The sequence below is a fragment of the Ranitomeya variabilis genome, chromosome 3, assembly GCF_051348905.1.
Source record: "Ranitomeya variabilis isolate aRanVar5 chromosome 3, aRanVar5.hap1, whole genome shotgun sequence".
Taxonomy (NCBI): domain Eukaryota; kingdom Metazoa; phylum Chordata; class Amphibia; order Anura; family Dendrobatidae; genus Ranitomeya; species Ranitomeya variabilis.
This window is the reverse complement of record NC_135234.1, coordinates 640,242,560-640,264,324: the sequence shown is the minus strand read 5'-3', so window position 1 is coordinate 640,264,324 and position 21,765 is coordinate 640,242,560. Positions and strand designations below refer to the sequence as shown.

Here is a 21,765-nt window from a genome sequence, read left to right as displayed (position 1 = left end):
GCCATCCCTCTGCAGGTTATACTGCTTCTCCAAGCAAGCAGCTTTACATGGACTGGTTTTGGCGCAATTACCCCTTCCACCCACCAATCGCCAGAACAGGGGTCTCGTGTCAGCCGTTCTCCTCTTACCACAAGATAGCAGAATTGAATGGAGCAGCAGGTAATAAATGTGCCCTGCTACTCCATTTCCCTGACAAGGCCAGGCTCGGCACCCAGTTATTTTATGAACTTTAATGCCATAGACTCAGAACTTAATTCTTTGAAATAGTGCCAACGTGGTACTGTAAGGCGACAGGACGATCCTATTAACAATTCCCATCAGAAGTCGTCAATCACTGAACGACTTGTGTGCACTCGACTCTCGTTAATGGCGCCTTGCTGGGCCTGGGCCAGGCTGAAAGCAATTATTTCTCTTTAACCATATGAAACCTTAAAAATGTGATGAAGTCTTGTGGGACGATTGTGCGATGCCTCCTGTTCATTGACGTGCCAGAAATCGCCATTTGTTGCTATCTGAGAGAAATAGTGAGACTTGGGTCTATCACCCTGGAAGATGGCTCCGTGCATACACCGAGAGGTCCGCACTGCCCCATGTGGCATGTGCCAGTGGCCGGGAGAACAATGACGAATGGCATGACAACGTGAGGAGCACAAAGGCGAACCTCTGCCAGGACGGACTGTCACAGAATGGCGCCTAGGGATCCATTGTGCACTGCCAGTGAAACTGGACGTCACATGCCAAGATATCAAACGGTGTCTACACAAAGCATCCGATGGCATCTGTAAGACACTGTGAAAGGCTAGACAGCAATGGGGGCTGGAATGGGGGTCTATCGTCTTCAGCCATGAGTCCTGCTTGTGTCTTGCACACAATGATACCTGGAGATTGCTCTGGAGGCCAGGGGGCAACACCATGAAGGAGCCATCATGAGGGCGCAGCACACAGATCCTACTCCGGGAGGATGGAGTGGGGTGGTAAAATGTACAGTATGTGGACCCCTCTCGTTTTCATTCCAGGTACACAGTAAGATCAACAATACAATGGCTTGCCCGTGGAACCAATGGTGCGGCCATTTCTCCAAAGTGTCACAGGAGCCATTTTTCAGCACGACAAGCCAGGTCATAGGTTGCTCGTGTTACTGTGAGCAGCCTGCGTGGCCTGAATGGCTGTCATGGCCTGCAGTGTATCCATCATCGAGCACATCTGAGATGTTATTGATCGACAATTGCAGGGGGAGCTGCCAGCAGTGGATCTTGATGATTTGCCCCAGTATATTCAGAGAGGCAGAACGTTCCTCAGATGAACATTAATGACCCCAGTGATGGCAGCCAAGGCTGTAAGTGCGGCGGACTCAGCCTGGGGACCTCACACCAGATACTGAATAAACTGAGATGTTAAAAATGTCTCCATAGTTTCATCATTTGCATATCATTAACTCGTGTATGGAGCCAGCGATTGCCATGGACAGTGTGAGTGTATACAGCGCAGAGCCCTGGCCTTTCGTGCACACCGGCCGTGGCGTTTCCCATACATTTAGGACATGTATAGCGGGTGATAATGGCAGCTAGACCTGTGAGGACGAGGCCACAGAGTGTCACTGAGATGACCCTAGCGGCGCTCCGTACACACCGCCGTGTGCGGGACAGTCTCTATGACACCAGCCTGGGTGTAGCCGGCTGCTCTAGGACCCGGCGGCCTCCGGCAGCACTTCCTGCCTCACTCTCACACTCAGCTTCCAGCCCCCGGAGCCGCGGCTTCGTCCTGCTACCTCCCCCAGGCCAGGCCGGGGACACCATGTGAGACCAGGCCGCGACCGGCGCCACCTCCACCCCTCACTGGCCGCCTCAGGTGAGTACACGGAGCCGCGCAGTGACGCGGGAGAAGCCGAGGCTTGTGAGGGGAGAGTAGGCCCCGGTGACTTCCACAGGCAGGACCCGTCTCGTGTAGCGGCCACTTCCCAAGTTCTTTATGTAGTGATGGAGTTGTGGCTGCGGCCGGGCGCAGTGTATGCGGGACCGGGGGAGGGCTCTGCTACCTGACGGCTCGGCCCCAGCAGCACGGTAATGGCCTCCGTGCTAATAATCACTGTCATTATTAATATGGCGATCGTGACATCATCCCCGGCCTGTGATGGCACACCAGGAGGCGCTCCGTTATCACCGCACTCCGGGGACCGCAGCGCTAATCCCGGCCTCTCTCCATCCTCTGGTCGCACAGTGTCCCTGCGAGGGAGTCACACATGGAGCAGCTGAATCCCAGCGAGGTCCCCATTGTTACCGGCCCGGGCTCCTCTGGTGCCCCCCTCTCTCTCCGGCCCGGGCTCCTCTGGTGCCCCCCTCTCTCTCCGGCCCGGGCTCCTCTGGTGCCCCCCTCTCTCTCCGGCCCGGGCTCCTCTGGTGCCCCCCTCTCTCTCCGGCCCGGGCTCCTCTGGCGCCCCCCTCTCTCTCCGGCCCGGGCTCCTCTGGCGTCCCCCTCTCTCTCCGGCCCGGGCTCCTCTGGCGTCCCCCTCTCTCTCCGGCCCGGGCTCCTCTGGCGTCCCCCTCTCTCTCCGGCCCGGGCTCCTCTGGCGTCCCCCTCTCTCTCCGGCCCGGGCTCCTCTGGCGTCCCCCTCTCTCTACGGCCCGGGCTCCTCTGGCATCCCCCCTCTCTCTGCGGCCCGGGCTCCTCTGGCGTCCCCCCTCTCTCTCCGGCCCGGGCTCCTCTGGCGTCCCCCTCTCTCTCCGGCCCGGGCTCCTCTGGCGTCCCCCTCTCTCTGCGGCCCGGGCTCCTCTGGCGTCCCCCCTCTCTCTGCGGCCCGGGCTCCTCTGGCGTCCCCCCTCTCTCTGCGGCCCGGGCTCCTCTGGCGTCCCCCCTCTCTCTGCGGCCCGGGCTCCTCTGGCGTCCCCCCCTCTCTCTCCGGCCCGGGCTCCTCTGGCGTCCCCCCCTCTCTCTCCGGCCCGGGCTCCTCTGGCGTCCCCCCCTCTCTCTCCGGCCCGGGCTCCTCTGGCGTCCCCCCCTCTCTCTCCGGCCCGGGCTCCTCTGGCGTCCCCCCCTCTCTCTCCGGCCCGGGCTCCTCTGGCGTCCCCCCCTCTCTCTCCGGCCCGGGCTCCTCTGGCGTCCCCCCCTCTCTCTCCGGCCCGGGCTCCTCTGGCGTCCCCCCTCTCTCTCTGCGGCCCGGGCTCCTCTGGCGTCCCCCCTCTCTCTCTGCGGCCCGGGCTCCTCTGGCGTCCCCCTCTCTCTCCGGCCCGGGCTCCTCTGGCTTCCCCCCCTCTCTCTCCGGCCCGGGCTCCTCTGGCGTCCCCCCTCTCTCTCCAGCCCGGGCTCCTCTAGCGTCCCCCCTCTCTCTCCGGCCCGGGCTCCTCTGGCGTCCCCCCTCTCTCTCCGGCCCGGGCTCCTCTGGCTTCCCCCCTCTCTCTTCGGCCCGGGCTCCTCTGGCGTCCCCCCTCTCTCTCTGCGGCCCGGGCTCCTCTGGCGTCCCCCCTCTCTCTGCGGCCCGGGCTCCTCTGGCGTCCCCCCTCTCTCTCCGGCCCGGGCTCCTCTGGCGTCCCCCCTCTCTCTCCGGCCCGGGCTCCTCTGGCGTCCCCCCTCTCTCTCCGGCCGGCTCTTAATCATTAGTGAGGATTATGCTCCTTGAATATGGATTATGATATTATAACTGTATGGTCAGGGTTGCAGTACCTTCTGCCCCACAGGTTATACCATGGACATGAGTGACTAAACAGCTTGAGGTGAGCGAACCCTAAATGTAAAGTTCGGGGTTTGTAGTGGACACCTAGTCTCCTGTGCTGAACTCTTAACGTGGACTGCTCCTGGTAGTTTGTTTTACAGTTCGGGAGAGAGAGATTTTCTATCTCCAAAGATCGGGTCCCCAATGATTTCTATATGGTTCGGATACAGGTTTGGTACCTGAACCGAACTTTGAACTAAAGTTCAGTCGAGCCCCAACTTCCACGGGTCCGCTCACCCCTACTGGTAGCTATGGGCAGGCAGGGCTTATGGACCAGGGCACCTCAGCTGCAGCGCAGGTTTCACTGTATGGAAGGATAGGTTTACATTGCATTTATGAAAAAGGGAAAGGTTTCACATATTTCTCTGAACTCCAAAATGCCGATCATAGCAGGAGCGAGCTGTAATTTTCCTAACGTTGTCTTTTACTTTTTAGGCCACGTTCACACTGTCAGTATTTGTAAGGTGAAACCAGGATTGGGTGATAAATCCAGAAGTGGTGACGTGTTTCTATTATACTTGTCCTCTGTTTGCTCCACTCCTGGTTTTGATTTAAACATACTGATGTGAAATATTGAATGTGTGAACATGGCCTTATACAGCTTTTTGGCCATATGCATGAGAGAAATGCTGGCAGAACCCACAGATCTTAGTAGGACCTCATGTACAAGGGGTGTCCGCACCGTCCTGGAGGAGATGTCTGATGGAAGAAGGATTCGGCATGTTACATGTAGATTTATATGGCTGTGAAATCTTCCCACATACACACTAATTATGCCCATACATTGGCATGCAGTTGTCACTGTGCGGCTGATAGATGCCACTCTGTCGGATGCCCTGTTTAGTGTATACGTCAGAAGAGCTTACAGGCATACGAGTGAAATCATGGCTGTAATTACGGCGTGACCCGGGACAATTGAATAATGTTACTCATCTGGAATTGTCACATGTGATGCATTTAATGTCATTGTTTTAATTTATTGCTTATGCAATAATTATTTATTTTTGTCATTTTAGACATGGAGACAAACAATCACTTTGGAAGCCCTGGCCAGCCTCCTTTATCCAGCGCCTCAGGACTGAAACAGCTGCCTCAGTTGGTGGAACCAGTTTACACAGATAATTCTCTTGTAATATTTCCTCAACAAGCAAAAGGTGACAGTCCCTTCCATTTGTAAATCTCCCAATTTATTCTAAATATGTACGGTCGTATTATCCATCCATATATTTTAGTAATTGTGTACCTTGTGGAAAGACTAACAAAACTGTTGCCACATTCATGAGCATGTGGTGATTCTGTTGTTAATTGTGTTCTTTGTTTTTTTTTCTTTTTTTATGTATTGCTCCTAAAGTTTATCCAGGATTTTTGGTAATTTTGTGTCCATTTAGGTCTGAATTGTGACATGCCGGTGAATGGCCTGATCTCCCCTTCCATACCGACTAATCCTCATGGGACGTATGCATCTGATGCCAGTACTACCAGTCACCCTGCATCCAGTAACTTCGACTACCTCTGGAAATTTCCCAAGTCTACTATTGTGATTGACAGTCATGGGTCAAGTTCACATCAGGTTAATGGTTCCGCATCTCCATTGAGAAATGGACCATTTTCTAAAGGAATCTCGCAGGACGCCTGGGAAAACTCTGCCTCCAGTCATCCAACATCTCTCACAATCAATGGTCAAGACTCGTGCAACTTTAGTAATTCTCATATAAATGTGTCATCTGCAGTTAATGAGACAGATTACTTATCCGAGATCTCGAGTGCAAGTCCGGCTCCTCCATCTCCAATATCTAGCATACAAAGCGTCTCTGTTACCTCTCAATACCAGGAAGATCAGCAGGAAATGGAGTCAAATGCTGGAGACGAATTAGAGAATGATGAACGATTGACAGAAGTCCTCGAGTCCTCGGATGTGCTAGCAGGTGCGTATTGCACTTACGGTATATTGGAGCTATAATGTGTAACTCAATTACCTCCTTGTATAAGAATATTGGCAAGACCACAGATAACAGAAGTCAGGCAGATAGTCTCTGGTCACACTTAAAGGTGTCCAGGACTGTGAACCATAAGTCTATGTTCCCATGATCCGAAAGTAGCACTGCTTTGGACACAGCCTAATTCTGCTGCATCCAGTGCACTGCGATCTAATCACGCAGGTAAATCCGCAGGTGTTCACTGAGCCATGCAGATTTACCGCATCCAATACAGACCTATAGTGGAAATTTCTGTTGTGGAGACGCTAGTTTGACGTGCTGTGGCTCGTAAACCCACGCTGCGGGTGAGTATACACCTCGTCAAATAGAAGCACAGTGGGCATGGGATTTCTATACATCTCATCCACTGGCTTGTACTGTACAATGCAGTGTTTAAGTGCAGCACAAGTGCTATTCCTGATCGTGGGCACGTACCCTAAGGTGATGTTTGGTTGTGGTCAGTACACTGTTTATGTGATCTGAACATCGGAAGTATTACCACAGACCTCTAAGATTTTTTTTTTATTATTTTTTTTTGTAGTGGATGTTCTTTTACATTTATTTGTGGCAGTAATTAGGTGACTGACGATTACTCAACTGCTGAGGGTCCCAATGGCCACAAGTATAAAGGGCAACTTTATAGCCCCAATCACAGCTGCACGCTCACGCTGTCTTTTGACATCATGGGCACCACTGCTGTCTGACCGGAGGTGATGATTTTATCACCGATCAGAAGCAATGTTTGCCATGCTGTCATGCACATGACAGCGTGGCAAACGCTGGATGTTTGGGCCCCCCATTTAAGTGAATGGGGTTCAGGTACTGTTCTGGTTCCCAAACCCAAACTTTTTGTAACTGTTCGACCGAACCCGCCAGACCTGAACATTGAGGGTTCGTCCATCTCTAGTCACCACACCACCCCAAAAATGCAATTAAAGAAGCGATGAAAACATGTTATACCCCAATATGGTAACAATAAAGACTCCATTAGGTCTCAGACACTGATCACTCGTGAGCGTTTCTTTGCTGCGGTTGAGATCTGTCATGTTCTTCTCTGTCACAATAGACCAGGTATTTGTGGTGTCCTTATTAATGTGGCTCACACCAACTTATTATCCATTACAGATGATTACCACCATACAGGCCTCCGAATATCTGAGCACAACGGACCAGACCTCGCAACTGAACCACTTAGTCCAGCCGCATCGAGCCCCATTCCAGAGGTCACCAGTGTAAATGACCCATCTCTGCTTTCTACCAAACTTGAAGATTGCCCAGTTCTCAACCCTGATACCGCAAAGGATACCTCTGAAAATGAAGCCACTGATGGTAAGGGACATGGCGTTCTTTGCAATGGGAATATACTGGTGTATATTATGTATATATCTGTAGATTTTACTTTTTATCATTCTCTGTGTCCATCAAGCTCAGAAGGACAGTTAGCCCCTTCACACTGCTGCCAGTTAACGTTTGTTTCCTCCCTTTCTTCCCAGAGCCATAACGTTTGTGTTTATTCATTTACTGTGTTTACCGATCGGGCTTATTGTTTTTATATATCTTGATAGTTCAGACTTTTCTGAATCCGGTGATACCGCATGTGTATATTTTTTTTTAAATGTTTATTTGAAATGGGGAAAGTTATTATTATTATTTTTTTATATAGCACCATTGATTCCATGGTGCTGTACATGAGAAGGGGTTACATCAAAATACAAATATCCCTTACAGTAAGAAAACTAACAATTACAGACAGAGGGACGAGGACCCTGCCCTTGCGGGCTTACATTCTACAGGATGGTGGGGAAGGAGGAGACAATAGGTTGCGGGGTTGCGGCAGCTCTGGTGTTGGTGAGGCGGTAGTTCCGGTAGTTGTGAGGAGACAGCGGGGTCAGTGCAGGCTGTAGGCTTTCCTGAAGAGGTGGGTTTTCAGGTTTCGTCTGACGGATCCGAATGTGGTTGATAGTTGGACTTGTTGGGGCAAAGAATTCCAGAGGATGGGGGATATTCAGGAGAAGTCTTGGAGGCGATTGGATGAGGAGCGAATAAGTGTGGAGGAGAGAAGGAGGACCGGAGATTACGTGAGGGAAGATATCGAGAGATTAGTTCAGAGATATATGGAGGAGACAGGTTATGGATGGCTTTGTAGGTCAGTATTAGTAATTTGAACTGGATACGCTGAGGGAATGGGAGCCAGTGAATAGATTTGTCGAGGGGGGGGGGGGGAAGCGGGGAGTAGCAAGGAGAGAGATGAATTAGTCAGGCAGCAGAGTTAAGGATGGACTGGAGAGGTGCAAGGGTGTTAGCAGGGAGGCCACAGAAAAGGATGTTGCAGTAGTCAAGGCAGGAGATGATGAGGGCATGCACAAGCATTTTAGTAGATTGATGGTTGAGGAAAGGACGGATTCTGGAGATATTTTTGAGCTGGAGGCGACAGGAGGTGGAAAGAGCCTGGATGTGCGGTTTGAAGGACAGGGCAGAGTCAAGGGTTACTGCGAGGCATATAGCAGAAATCACGGTTTCCTGTGAAGCCGGGCCACAGGCAGGGTTTCAAAGGTGCTCCGTAATGACCGGTACTGGCATCATCAGCTGACCCCCGGCTGTCATAGCAACCCATCGGCGACCCACGATCACGCCGATGGGCAGAGAAAATGACTCTCAACCATTCCACCTGCGATTGTTAGCAGCAGGTTCTGGCTGTAATACACAGCCTTCACCTGACAGGTATGGGGTGGGCGTGCTGCATGAGTCCTCTCCATACAGCTGATTCCGACTTGCTCCCGTAGATGTACGGCAGATGTCGTGAAGGGGATAAACTGACCTGCGCTGACTACATGGACATAGTCCTGGTACATTGGACAGCAGGTCCCCGTTACAACACTTTCTGTATCTTATTGAAGACTTACAGCCATTTTCACTTTGATCATAAGTCTTAGTTGGGTTTGGCCTCCTCCTAGGATACTGTCCTATTCAAGACCCCTCCAGTGGGCTTTAGCCCTACAGAAATTAGCAAGATTATGGTGGTCACCCATGTCATGCAGCACGCCTACAGAATAAATAAATGCTGATGAATGCAGTGGGCTATCTGTATGGACGAAAGAGCTCTTTAATGCGAAGCTCAACTTTTACATTCTTTTGCCAGAATAGACGTATGCAAAGTTCTTTAAACCAGGCAACCCCCTCATTGTTTTATTCAACAGCTTCACAGTGCCGACATCAAGAGTCTTAATTGTGTGTGGTTTCTCAAAAGTTAAATCTTTTCAACTGCGCAAGATTAGATATTGCTCGTTATTGTTTACGTCCAAAAGATGTACAGAATGACTAAAGATTAAAATCCTCATTTTATTTTCAACTTGTAATGTATTTTCTCCCCAGTTTACTCTCCACATGTCATATACATGCCTTGGCTTTTTCATTGTTATGGAAATATTTAGGAGCTTTGGTTCCCATGAATGTGAAAAGTGTGTTTAGGTGCTTTGAAAGACCACCAGCAGTGTAGTGGGAAATTATTCATGGGGTTGGTGTTCTTTCCCTGAGGCAGCATTTTAAATGTGTTTTAAAAGATTAAATGAGTTCTTCAACAATATTTTTTTTTTACATGGATTAATTAAATATTAATAGAGGTATATTACTCTTCCAATGGCCAGGGCTGCTCCAATGACTTGCTCTCTTAGTCACCTGACCGCTGCAGCGGTACTGTGACTTCCAAACAGGCCAGACACTGTTTCCAGACCCAGTAGTAACATCTGGAGCGGCTTGTGCCCTAATGGTTTGGGCTCTGGAAAGTCAGTATGCCTCAGTTTATTTTTTTTAATCAATCCCATGCCAAAAAGAAATAATCATTTTGCTGTCAAAATCATTTAATGTGTGAAATATTACATTTGACTTCTTTTACTGACACATTTACTTATTTTTCGGTAAAATTATTAGAATCAGTCAGCAGTTCATTGCGTGATCCGGAGGAAGATGAAGTTGGAATGCTACAAGAAGCTACAAGTCCTGTCGTTGAATCTCCAGATTTGGGAGGTCTATCACAGCCAGACACTGCCTTCTGTCCAGTGGTTGAAGAAGTCACAAACTCATCCCGTTCAGTGTCTGTATCTCCTGAGCTGGGGGACTCCGCAGAACAAGGTAGCTCCATTTCATTTTTTAATAAGTGTTAGCATATTGCTAGTGTTTGACATCACTTTATGGTCAGTACTAGTCCAATATCGAAGACCCTTCAGAATCCTGAAAATGCAGAGAACACATTGCTGGTGTAGTGTTGCATCCCCCTTTTAAGTTTCCCCTGAAAAGTGCCTTCCCTTGAATAGGGCCTGCACATTGACCGGTGAAGCTGCCGTACAGGGGTAAAATGGTGACTTACCTGTCTGCACTGTTTCACCTTAATTTTGTAGGTGTAAAGGGGGTCCTAGATGTTAGACACCTTTCAGTCCGCTACTCGGAAAACCCCTTCTCAAGTCCAGTATTCACCTACGTAGAGTAAATACACCTTACGCTCTCCTCAGGTGCCAGGTCTCCCGAGGTTTGTGTGATGTTATGTCATCCCTGTGCCGATCAGCAGCTAATAAACACTTCACTCACCCGTCCTTTAGACAAAACTGACATCTGTAAGAAGTGATAATTACTGCTGCTTTCTGACGTCCTCCTTTAGGAGCTGCTGATTGGCTGCAGGACTCACGTGACATAGCATGCCATCATTGCTGGAACAGTGTAATAAAGGAGGACTAATCTGAATAGGTTAAAAAGATATCAATTAATTTCAAAAGAAAAATAATCTTAAAATGTATATCAATACATAGTTATAGGTACAGTTGTGATGTAATTCCAAGGTGCACAGTTGTGATCAAGGAATAGATCAGGACATGATAGGTAAGATATGTGCAGCACGAAATCCTACAGCTTCAAAGAAGGAGGCATATGAGTAATCTGATGTCAATAATAAATGTGATACAAGGTTTAGGCAGTAAGACAATAGCTCAATGCCTGTTACAAAGTAACAACAGGCTCATGCTGGACGTATTATGTATTGGGCTGGTAAAGGATAGAGGAAGTTATTTACCCATTGTATTAAGTAGTCCTGTCTGCCACGTTTCGCGTCAATGTTGCTTCCTCAGGGGGCGTGCTGGAACAGTGCATACAATGAAGGTGAGTATAATATAATAAGGCGATAATGTAATTGCTATGGGGTTGTCCGAATAGTGGGCAACCCTATTAAATCATCTGTTGCCCCTCTTAGTCTGGTTTCTCTGACTTTTCTCGCCTCTTCTCATTTGTAAAATGGCGGACAGTTTTTTTTAGACTACAGTGTGCACAGTATACTTTGGTAGTCCTCCCTACTCTCAGCTGACCAACTGTGGTCCATATACACTGCAAGATTATCTTGAACGAGGGGTCCTAAGAACGCAAATTTCATGATCATCCTGCAGTCTAAATAATCAGACATTCATGTGACAAACAAGCAAAACTCGTGATCGTCGGGTGCAATGATCTTTCGTGCTTCACAAAGGTTCATTGTTCTTGGCAATGCATCACACCTTGTAAACAGGACTCGCGCTGCGGAGAACATTGGCTGCCTATGCGCACTGAGCGACCCATTACAGATCATTCAGTGCAGGTCTGAAGCATATAAAGAGGCCATTTAAATGACCACCAATCAGCAAATGATCAGGGGCTGTGTGCACAGGTAATTTTTCCATCATCCATTTGTGTGCTGACTGCAAGTGTGAACAGATCCATATTTAGCAAGCTTTGCTAATGGTAATTTTTCCATCACTCCTGTGTTGTTGTTTTTTTTTTTCTCTGCTTTTGGTCTCTGATTCAAAGTGTTCAAAGCTATCTTTTTTTTTTTTCCCCACTGTTTTATGGCCTTGTTCCATTGGTTGTTTACCCTGCATAGTAATGCCTGCTCTGGCCTTATGCTAATTGGTTAATTGCTGATTGTGGCCATTTGGTTTCTGATGCTAGCAGTCATTTCATTTCATATATGTTTAGTCTGGCTGGGATAGCCCGCATGCGGGGTCGCGTGTGCAACAGATATTAAGTGCAACAGTATAAAGTGCTTGGCAGTTAGACAATGGCAGTTGGACAGGGCAGGAGACAGGTAAGGTGCATAAGTTTTTCATACAATCATGCTTCTCGGTCAGTCATACTACATTATGCATTGATCATATCAATCTGCTTCTTATTTGTTTTTACTTCTGCTTTCTCACAACTCGCCCGCCCTTTAACACATTCTGTGCACTCTCTCCATATCCACCCCTCCCTTCTCCCATGTATAACTCTGAGGCTCTGCTGGCATTTCTTACCCACTCCAAACCAGCCACTACCGCCATGCAGCACTCAAAACGTTCATACAAATCATCCCACCACCTGCTCTTTCTGTTTTTTCTCCTTCTACTAGTTGCAGGTGAAATCTCCCTGAACCCTGGGCCACCTTCCACCAGCATACATTACTCTGCTCCAGCTGCATATAGAAACCCTGCTAATCTTATTAACAAATATAAATATATATATACACACAGGGTGTATATAGGTATGCGCTGGTTCAGGTAACGGAACTGATAATAGGAGCTTAAATACTGCTTTTAAAAAACTGAAAGACCTTTAAAAACAACTTAATATAACACATAATCCTGAATAAAGATCTACCATTCAAGTCGGTGCTAATAAAGGTCCGGTGTATTCACTTCAAATGAGCAGAGAGCGAAATAAACGCTTTTAAAGAAAAATTTCTTCCTACCTCCGTTACTAGCTGGCAGTCTTGTATCTTGATTCCGGTTCAGAAGTTTCTCAGCAAGCGGAATATGAAATATAGGTGGGTGGCTGCCCCGGCCGGCGGCAAGCCACCATCAAAAGTCTTCCAGGTGGGAACGGGATCCTGCAGAGACGCCGCTGTGTGCCGTCGCAGCGGTGAGTATTAGCGGTGTACCTATATACACCCTGTGTGTATATATATATATTTATATTTGTTTTCACTTTCACAAACCTAGGTGGAGGTTTGTTGGTATTGCAGCAGGTACTGGGAACAACGGTGACAATTTGCGCCACCATTTTTAAATTTTGATATAATCTTATTAACATTCAGTGCATGCCTTCTCCTATAGCTTTCCAATGTGCACTCTGGAATGCTCGGTCTGTGTGTAACAAACTAACTTACATTCACGATCTTTTCCTCTCTAATTCCCTTAACCTTCTGGCTATTAAAAAAACCTGGATCCAGCATTCAGACACCACCGCTGCTGCCGCTCTCTCGTTTGGTGGGCTGAAATTTTCACATACCACCAGACCTGAAAACAGACAGGGTGGGGGTGTTGGTTTGCTCCTTTCAGCACAATGTGCTTTCCAGGTCATCCCCCCCCGGTTCCCTCACTTACATTTCCTTCCTTTGAAGTCCATGCCGTCAGACTCTTTAAGCCCTTCTCCTTGCGGGTGGCGGTTGTTTACCGCCCTCCAGGCTCCTCCCGCCTGTTTCCACCTGGCTTACTCACTTTCTATCCTGTGACATCCCCCACCCTCATCATGGGAGACTTTAACATCCCCATCAATGATCCCCTCTCCCAATCTGCCTCTCATCTTCTTTCTCTAACGTCTTCATTTGGCCTCTCACAGTTTACTAATTCTCCTACGCATGTCACACTTCAATAATACACTGAAGAATGCCCTAGATCAATGTTCCCCAACTCCGGTCCTCAAGAGCCACCAACAGGCCATGTTTTGAGGATTTCCTTAGTATTGCACAGGTCATTGAATGCTTGCCTGTCCAGGTGATGCAATTATCACCTGTGCAATACTAAGGAAATCCTGAAAACATGACCTGTTGGTGGCTCTTGAGGACCGGACTTGGGGAACACTGCCCTAGATGAAGCAGCACCTTCTACACGCAGAAAGACCCGACACAGACAACGGCAGCCCTGGCACACTATGCAAACATGCCTTCTTCAGCGTTGTTCAAGGTGTGCAGAGCGGCAGTGGAGAAAGTCTCTCTTAGCAGAAGACTTCATCCACTATAAGTTCATGCTCAAAACCTATAACTCTGCCCTTTATCTGGCCAAACAATCCTACTTCACCACCCTCATCACCTCACTATCCAACAACCCAAAATGACTTTTTGAAACCTTAAACTCCCTCCTGAAACCTAAAGTACGGGCCCCCATCACCAATCTCAGTGGTGAGGATTTGGCCACTTACTTCCTAGAAAAAATCAACCACATCCATCAGGATATCTCAGCCCAATCTCCTCAGTGCCTGGATCCCCTTCCCTGCCGCACCTCAAGCTCACTAGACATCTTTGAGCCTGTCTCAGAAGAAGTTTCCAATCTCCTCGCTTCTGCTCGGCCTACAACCTGCAACAGTGACCCCATTCCTTCACCTCTCCTGCAGTCTCTCTCACCAGTGGTCACCACTCACCTGACTAAAATATTTAACCTCTCTCTTTCTTCAGGTATCTTTCTCTCCTCATTTAAACATGCCATCATAACCCCTTTACTTAAAAAGCCATCCCTGGACCAGAACTGCACTGCTAACTACAGACCTGTCTCTAACCTTTCCTTCATCTCTAAACTCCTGGAACGCTTGGTCCACTCCCGTCTAATCCGCTATCTCTCGGATAACTCTCTTCTCGACCCCTTACAATCTGGTTTCCGCTCTTTACACTCCACTGAAACTGCCCTCACTAAAGTCTCTAATGATCTAATAACAGCTAAATCCAAAGGTCATTGCTCTCTGCTGATTCTCCTGGATCTCTCTGCCGCATTTGACACTGTGGATCACCAGCTCCTTCTCACTATGCTCCGCTCCATAGGCCTCAAGGACACAGCCCTCTCCTGGTTCTCCTCCTACCTCTCTGACCGCTCCTTCACTGTATCCTTTGCCGGCTCCTCTTCCTCTCCTCGTCCCCTTACTATCGGGGATCCGCAGGGCTCAGTCCTAGGCCCCCTCCTCTTCTCTCTATACATGGCCCCTATTGGACAAACAATCAGCAGATTTGGGTTCCAGTATCCTCTCTATGCTGATGGCACCCAATTATACACTTCTTCCCGTCATCACCCCTACCCTAATTCAAAATACCAAGGATTGTCTGTCTGCTGTCTCTAACATCATGTCCTCCCTCTACCTGAAACTAAATCTCTCCAAAACGGAACTTCTTGTGTTTCTCCCTTCTACTAACCTCACTCTACCCAACATCGAAATTACCCTGGAGGGTTGAACCATAACTCCCAAGCAGCATGCCCGCTGTCTTGGGGTCACATTCGACACTGATCTTTCCTTTACTCCCTATATCCGTTCACTCACTCGCTCTTGTCACCTGCATCTTAAAAACATCTCCAGAATCCAACCTTTTCTCACCTTTGAAACTGCTAAGACTCTTACTGTCGCTCTTATTCATTCTCGTCTGGACTACTGCAACTCTCTTCTGATCGGTCTCCCTCTTACCAAACTTTCTCCTCTCCAATCCATCTTGAATGCGGCAGCCAGGGTCATATTTCTGTCCAACCGCTTCACCGATGCCTCCATCTTGTGCCAGTCATTACACTGGCTACCCATTCGCTACAGGGTCCAGTATAAACTCATCTCTCACCCACAAAGCTCTCCACAGTTCTGCACCGCCTTATATCTCCTCTCTCATCTCTGTCTATCGCCCTACACGTGCCCTCCGTTCTACAAATGACCTAAGGCTAACATCCCCCGTAATCCGAACCTCGCACCTCCGTCTCCAAGACTTCTCCCGTGCTGCACCAGCTCTCTGGAATGCACTTCCCCAGACGATCAGACTGATACCTAGCCCCGACCTATTCAAGCGCGCTCTAAAAACCCATCTCTTCAAACAAGCCTACCACATCAACTACTCAGTAAACTAACTTTGCCCTGTTCCCTCCTTCCAAATATTATTCTGAATCTGCACCCTACTATTTATCTGTCTCCACACCCTCCATGCACATGATAACTGCACTTGATACTTAACTATTGCACTTAAACACACGGGCTGATGACCGGATCATGCAGCTTTATATAAAAATCCCTATTTATTATAATTGCCAGACCTGAAATAACAAGCACTTTTTACCTATTGTGTCCCCCCATTTCCTTGTAGATTGTAAGCTTGCGAGCAGGGACCTCACTCCTAATGTCACTGTTTAAATTGTCTTAACTTGTATTGAATTTGTCTGTATATGTCCCCGCTTAATTGTAAATGAATATGTTGGCGCTATATAAATAAAAAATATTATTATTATTATTATTATTACTATTAATGCTGCCTGCAAGTTCTTGTGCACAGACCTCAAGCAGGGAAAGTGCCTCAGACTTCCAACATAGATCTGCAGCTGGCAGCCATGGCTCAGAAATGAAGAGGGAGCTGTGCTAGATGGGCTAAAAAGTAGGGCACCTGGTATTTTAGTTCCTGGTATTTTAGTTGTGTGATAATTTTATTGTGAATTGAAGGGTTGTTCCCGTTGTGCCCAATAATAAACTGCTATGTAGTCAGCTGTTAAGCTCCCTCTGCGACATATACAGCGCACTATACAGACTTCTGCCTCCAGTTCTGTGACAGAAAGCAGGAGAGTCATAAAGATTTATATACAATTCAATTGTGAAGAATTTTAACTAAAAATAACAACTTTCCCTACAAAAATGTCCATCAATCTGATCATCTCCTCCTGCTCCATAACATCCTGTCTGCAGATCCAATACCATTTTCAGCGTGACCGGGTCCCAGCATAGCTATCAGTAATGTACTGTATGTTAAGTGTATACATTAAAATTACCCCTCTCCGTCTTCTGCCGTTTCCAGCGCTGCTCCGAGCCTCTCCTGCATTGTGCGGCTGCATTTGTGACCTTCCATCGCACACAGCGTCTTCTGCGTGGACCGGATGTCACTTTCTCATGGTGAATTTATGAGACTAATGAGCCTCTCACAGACTTGTATCAAGAAAGAAAGTAATGATTGATTGTGTGAGCCGGCAAGATAGCGCTGTGGTCACATTATGCAGGAGAGGACGAGAGCAGCGCTGGAAACTGCAGAAGATGGCGACCTCGAAAGAATATCAGTGCACACACACCGCCTAATTTACTGATGGCTAACGGATGCAGAAGTAAAATAAAGTACTCTGGACTGGTACTTTAAGTCTTTTACTTTAGTGTATGTGCTTGCTGAGTATAGATATGTTTACAGATAATGGGTCCGAAGTGGCTAAAAGTCCAGATGGGAGTAAAGCAGAAGAGCCCGGTGCTGCATTAGAGAGCAGTGCTCTGCGTGAGATGGACACAGGGAACACAACCCCAGAACCAAGTGCTGTCCCTGACCCTGAGGAGGAAGACCTGGAGCCTGGGGAAGTAAAGGGTGAGAGCGAATTCTGTGCCGTGGTGTGTACATCACTCCTATGGACCATTTAGCATTGGATGAATTTATAATACAATTGTATACATTCAGGGAAAATAGGGAGTCCTTGTGGTAGAGTAGCATTTGCTATTGACACTGTGGGAAGGAGCGCAAACCGAGGGCAGAGTTTAATGCTGCGGACTCTGTTTAATGGATGTCAGTGGCTCTGGTTAGGAGTTCGACAGCCGTGTAAGGGGACAGAAATGTGATGTGAATATAAGCTATACAGAGTTACATACGTGCCATGTGTCTGTATTCGCCAGCAGTGTAGAGCTCAACAATCTCTGTATTCTGGATACAGCCACACATGCAAGTTATGGGGCGGACAAGTGTGGGGATTAGGTGCAGGGGTGATCATATGTGCAATGTATTAAATGCTAATAAATGTGCTTCAGTAGCCATAGAAACATCTGACGATAAGGCCTAAAAGCACTGAAGCGGCAAACTGTGAAAACCAGAATGTGTCAGTCTCAAAAGTTTTGGTGACGACTGTATGTACTGTACAATATCAGGAATGCACAGCGAATGTCATTCATGGATCATGTCTGCCACAAATACTACAACTTTCCAGTAGATCCAGAAACCTTCCCATGTTTATGGCTGGTTAATGACTTCTGCTGCTTCTTTGAACATGTTTTTTGATTCTCAATGCTTTAAACTGTCAGGTGCTGCAGTAAGAAGGCGGGTCGCTACTCCGGAAGAGGTGCGGTTCCCTCTCCTCCATGGGTAAGTCACTAACTATAATCTGGTTCACATGTAACTTCAGCCCATCCTAGTGGACAACCACATGGAAATATTAAGTAGTTTGCTTGACCTGATCATTTAACGTGCGGCTGTGACCATAGTGTATCCTTGGCTTTTGCAGTTGGAGGCGTGAAGTTCGAATAAAGAAAGGCAGTCACCGGTGGCAAGGAGAGACCTGGTACTATGCTCCCTGTGGGAAAAGAATGAAACAGTTCCCTGAAGTTATAAAGGTAATGCTTCTTTCATTAATCAAATGGATTAGGGTTATTGTGCCAAGATAGATGTATACCTGTAGTTCCAGAGCTGTCCCGATGTAACTTTGTCAGTCACTGTCATTCACCATGATGATGATGGTGGTCACATTGTGTTTTTCTCTTGCTGTTGTCATTTGGGATGTATTGTGTAATTTTTCACCCCCTCTGTTGTGTTGTCTAGTATCTCACTAAATACTCCGGTCCTCATGTCAGAAGGCAACACTTCAGTTTTAGTCCAAGAATGCCAGTTGGAGACTTTTATGAAGAGCGTCACACTCCAGAGGTGAGTCTGTTGCCTCTCTTATTACTACTACTACTTATTCAGTGCAGTTTGGCTTTTTTTTTTTTCTAATTCTAATAAAGTAACTTTACCTGCTCCCTGGTAATAGGTTTATGATGTGTTATGCCACAGACCATGTGGTAGACCACTGTAACATCTCTGCTTGCATCAATCAAAGTTTTCAGAAGTTGATTTGTTTAGTATCCTCTACTTTCCTTACCCAGGGCACAAAGTGGATATTGTTGAACTCGGAAGAAATACCTTCCCGCATTTTGGCCATCACAGGGAAGAGGGGGCGTCCTCGAAATATGGAGAAGGCTAAAGCAAAGGAGAGTAAGGTGAAGCGTGGAAGAGGTCGTCCTCCAAAGGTGAAGATGATTGATCTGCTGAACAAACCTGATGCTAAACTCTTAAGGAAGCTGGAAAATCAAGGTAAGGACACCCTATATATATATATGAAAAAAAATTGAGCATTGTTTGGGTTTTACGCTGCTTCATTTATTTCAGTTTGCTGCTTTCTACCGTTTAGATATTCTTAGTGATGTGGAAAAGGTGAAGCTCAGTAAATTAAGGAAGAAAATGAGAAGGAAGGTGAGTTTCTGTCAAAAATATTAGATTTTGAGAATACACTATAGTGATGAGTAAACGTGCTTGGATATAGTGTTATCCGAGTATCAATATACCAGAGTCCCTGCGGCTGTTAGACACATGCTGGGGTTGCCTATTTTTTAGACAATCCTTGCAAATGTTGCAGATATCTAACAGCTGCAAATCATGGAGCCACGGGGACTGTAACATATTACTCAAGCACCCGCAATTAGAGCTGAGCGAATTTTTCAAAATTCAGTTCCGATTATGATTGGTGCTGAATATTGTATTTGCAATATTCGCTAAACACAGCTGAACGTCATTGGAGTCAATGGGAGTAGAAATGAACAAATATGTTTGGTACCGATCATCAAGCATAAATTCAGCACGAATAGGGAACCAATATGTCACAAATCTGGCAAATACAGATTCGGTAACCGATTCCGAACGTATTCTCTCAACTGTACCTACAATACTCAGATGACACCCGAGCATGCTCGCTCATCACTGGTGTACATGCCACACAATTTATCTTTAATAAAAAATTAATAAACTTTAAGTTCTTACACAGTTTCTGGGGAAACACTTGCCATCAAATTAACATCTTACATAACTTTTTGCATTGTAACTATATACCCTCCACCATGGCTCTGCTGAACATTCCTGCTCCTACATTAGGTTTAATGGTGAATAACAGTCGGAAGCGAGAGCTTTGTGCACCTCGCCTCTCTTTTGTTTGTGGCTCTTATTTTATTTTGTTTTGTTTTATATGGCTGATGTGGTAGGCAGGGAATTATATGAATAACCCAGTTTTCTCCTTCGCCATATTGGGGGACACAGGACCATGGGTGTTATGCTGCTGTCACTAGGAGGTTGACACTAAGTTGAGACAAAAAAGGTTAGCTCCTCCCCTGCAGTATACACCCTCATGCTGGCTTCCAGAGACCCAGTTCAAGCTTAGTGTCCGTAGGAGGCACACTGGATTTAAACCTTTCTATCCCGGACGAAGGGGGCGACTGATTCTTTCATGTTCCGATCTCCCCCGAACCAACAACAGGCGAGCACGGGAGTTTCACCTCTCCGTATCCTCTCCTGCGACGTGGGAAGCCACTGCCTGAGCTGACCTTTTTGGGCGACGGGACCCTTTTACAGGCACCGATCTCCCCCCGAGTACCAGACGAGCACTGGTGTGTTACCTCCAGTATCCTCTTCTGCAGCCAGGCCTTTTTATTGCCGGACATCTGCCCTGCCCACCAGGTTTCACCCTCGGCTGTACAGAGGCACTATTCCCTGTGGCATCCGTGCAGCCCCCACTGCATCACCACTAAAAAGAGCGGATGATGGAAGGAGGCGGACGGTTCCTCTCCACCCCCCTTTCTGGGGATGGTGGATGGAGGCTCCCCCAACCCTGCACCGTCCCATGTAGCCCGGGCACCTTTATGGGATAAGTTCTGATGGCGCGCGCCCCTGCCACTGGGTATGGCCTAGGGGTCGGTTTTTTCTAGGGTGATCACCTTTTCTGGGGGGCTCCTTAGCGGCAGGATCCTTTACAGAGCGCCGCGGTTCTTTTCCCCGCGGTCCGCGGGTGCGCGCCGGCCGAGGCCAGAAATTTAGTCCCCGGCTTCGGCCCTTTCTAGGCCGCGCTCCGGTAGGCTCCACCCACTCCACGCATCACTCCTGCGGCCCCGCCCATGCTTCTGGCGCTTCTCGCTCCCTGCGAGACTACACTTCAGGGTCTCGGCAGCCATCTTCCCCCTGCAGCACGCAGCGCCGGACGGTCTTTTCTCTCACCCCCACGGAGGATCTTCCTTCTCCACTCAATTGTGGGGCACAGGACCGGGTAGGGAGACAGCTCTATCTGCTTCCCTGCATCGCTACCCCTCAGCTTCCTCATAGCAGCTCTGTGCATTACATTGGGGTACAACATGTCCCAGTCAAGGGGTAAAAAGGTCACTAAGGTTCATATCACCTTTTTCTCTGCTTGTACCACCTGCCAGGCTCCTCTTCCCAGGCCTCAGAGCTCCCCGTTCTGCCCAACCTGTGATGCCCAGTGTGCCCAGGAGCCCTCCGCCGCTACCGACCCCAGTGCTCCTAGCCCTCCTGAGTGGGCCACGTCCCTGTCCCAATCCGTGGCTTCGCTAGCTAAGGCGATTGAATCCCTTCATGACCCCTCTGGGGAGCGGGGCGTTCGTTTTCCTGGGTTAAGAGACCCCTCTATTACAGGGGAATCGTCGGCCAGCAGGGGCCGCTCTCACCCACAGGAGGTTCGGACATCCACAAAACGGATCCGCACTACCTCTCCCGATCATTCACCACGCAATTCAGCCTCTAATAGCTCCACTTCTCGCTCACCCTCCCCAGGGATTAGAAGCGATCATGACTCTGAGTATGAGTCTGAGGCGTCCATGGACCCGGATACCACCGGAGTTCCGTTCAACTGTTGACTCCCTCATTGAGGCTGTCAATCATGCGCTAAAGGTTGATAATGACCCTAATTCAGCTCCGGATCACGCAGTTTCCTTCACTAGAAACAAGCGATCCCATATAGTGTTCGCTTCCCATCCGGATTTTCTAGAGATAGTTAAGAGGCACAGGGAGCGACCGGATAAACGCTTTACGGGCAAAAAGGCTCTGTAATCTAAATATCCTCTTTCCTCAGAGCTGGTTAAGGATTGGACCGAACCACCGCTGGTGGATCCTCCGGTGTCGCGTTTGGCTACCAAAACGCTGTTATCAGTACCTGACGGGGCATCAATTAAAAGTCCCACAGAGCGCCAGTTGGATTCCCTGGCGCGATCAGTGTATGAAGCCTCAGGTTCCTCCCTATCCCCTTCCTTCGC

At 48.1% G+C, this 21,765-nt stretch overlaps 1 protein-coding gene across 6 annotated transcripts in view; it reads left to right on the top strand.

The window, feature by feature from the left end:
- The first annotated feature begins 1,604 nt into the window (after nt 1-1,604).
- Nucleotides 1,605-21,765, top strand: part of BAZ2A (bromodomain adjacent to zinc finger domain 2A) — a 67,655-nt gene continuing 47,494 nt past the window's right edge. For 5 of the 6 annotated variants that reach the window (XR_013223999.1, XR_013224000.1, XM_077297617.1 and 2 more), the window contains exons 1-11: nt 1,605-1,848; nt 4,723-4,860; nt 5,095-5,631; nt 6,808-7,011; nt 9,610-9,810; nt 16,853-17,020; nt 17,725-17,785; nt 17,925-18,033; nt 18,239-18,340; nt 18,562-18,769; nt 18,867-18,928. Coding sequence is in view for 4 of the 6 variants with exons in the window: in XM_077297617.1 (XP_077153732.1) it covers nt 4,725-4,860; nt 5,095-5,631; nt 6,808-7,011; nt 9,610-9,810; nt 16,853-17,020; nt 17,725-17,785; nt 17,925-18,033; nt 18,239-18,340; nt 18,562-18,769; nt 18,867-18,928 (1,788 nt within the window). In the remaining 2 variants the exon portion in view is untranslated. Of the gene's footprint in view, nt 1,849-4,722; nt 4,861-5,094; nt 5,632-6,807; nt 7,012-9,609; nt 9,811-12,470; nt 12,592-16,852; nt 17,021-17,724; nt 17,786-17,924; nt 18,034-18,238; nt 18,341-18,561; nt 18,770-18,866; nt 18,929-21,765 lie in introns of those variants that run through there. The other variant, XM_077297618.1, reaches the window with a different exon arrangement.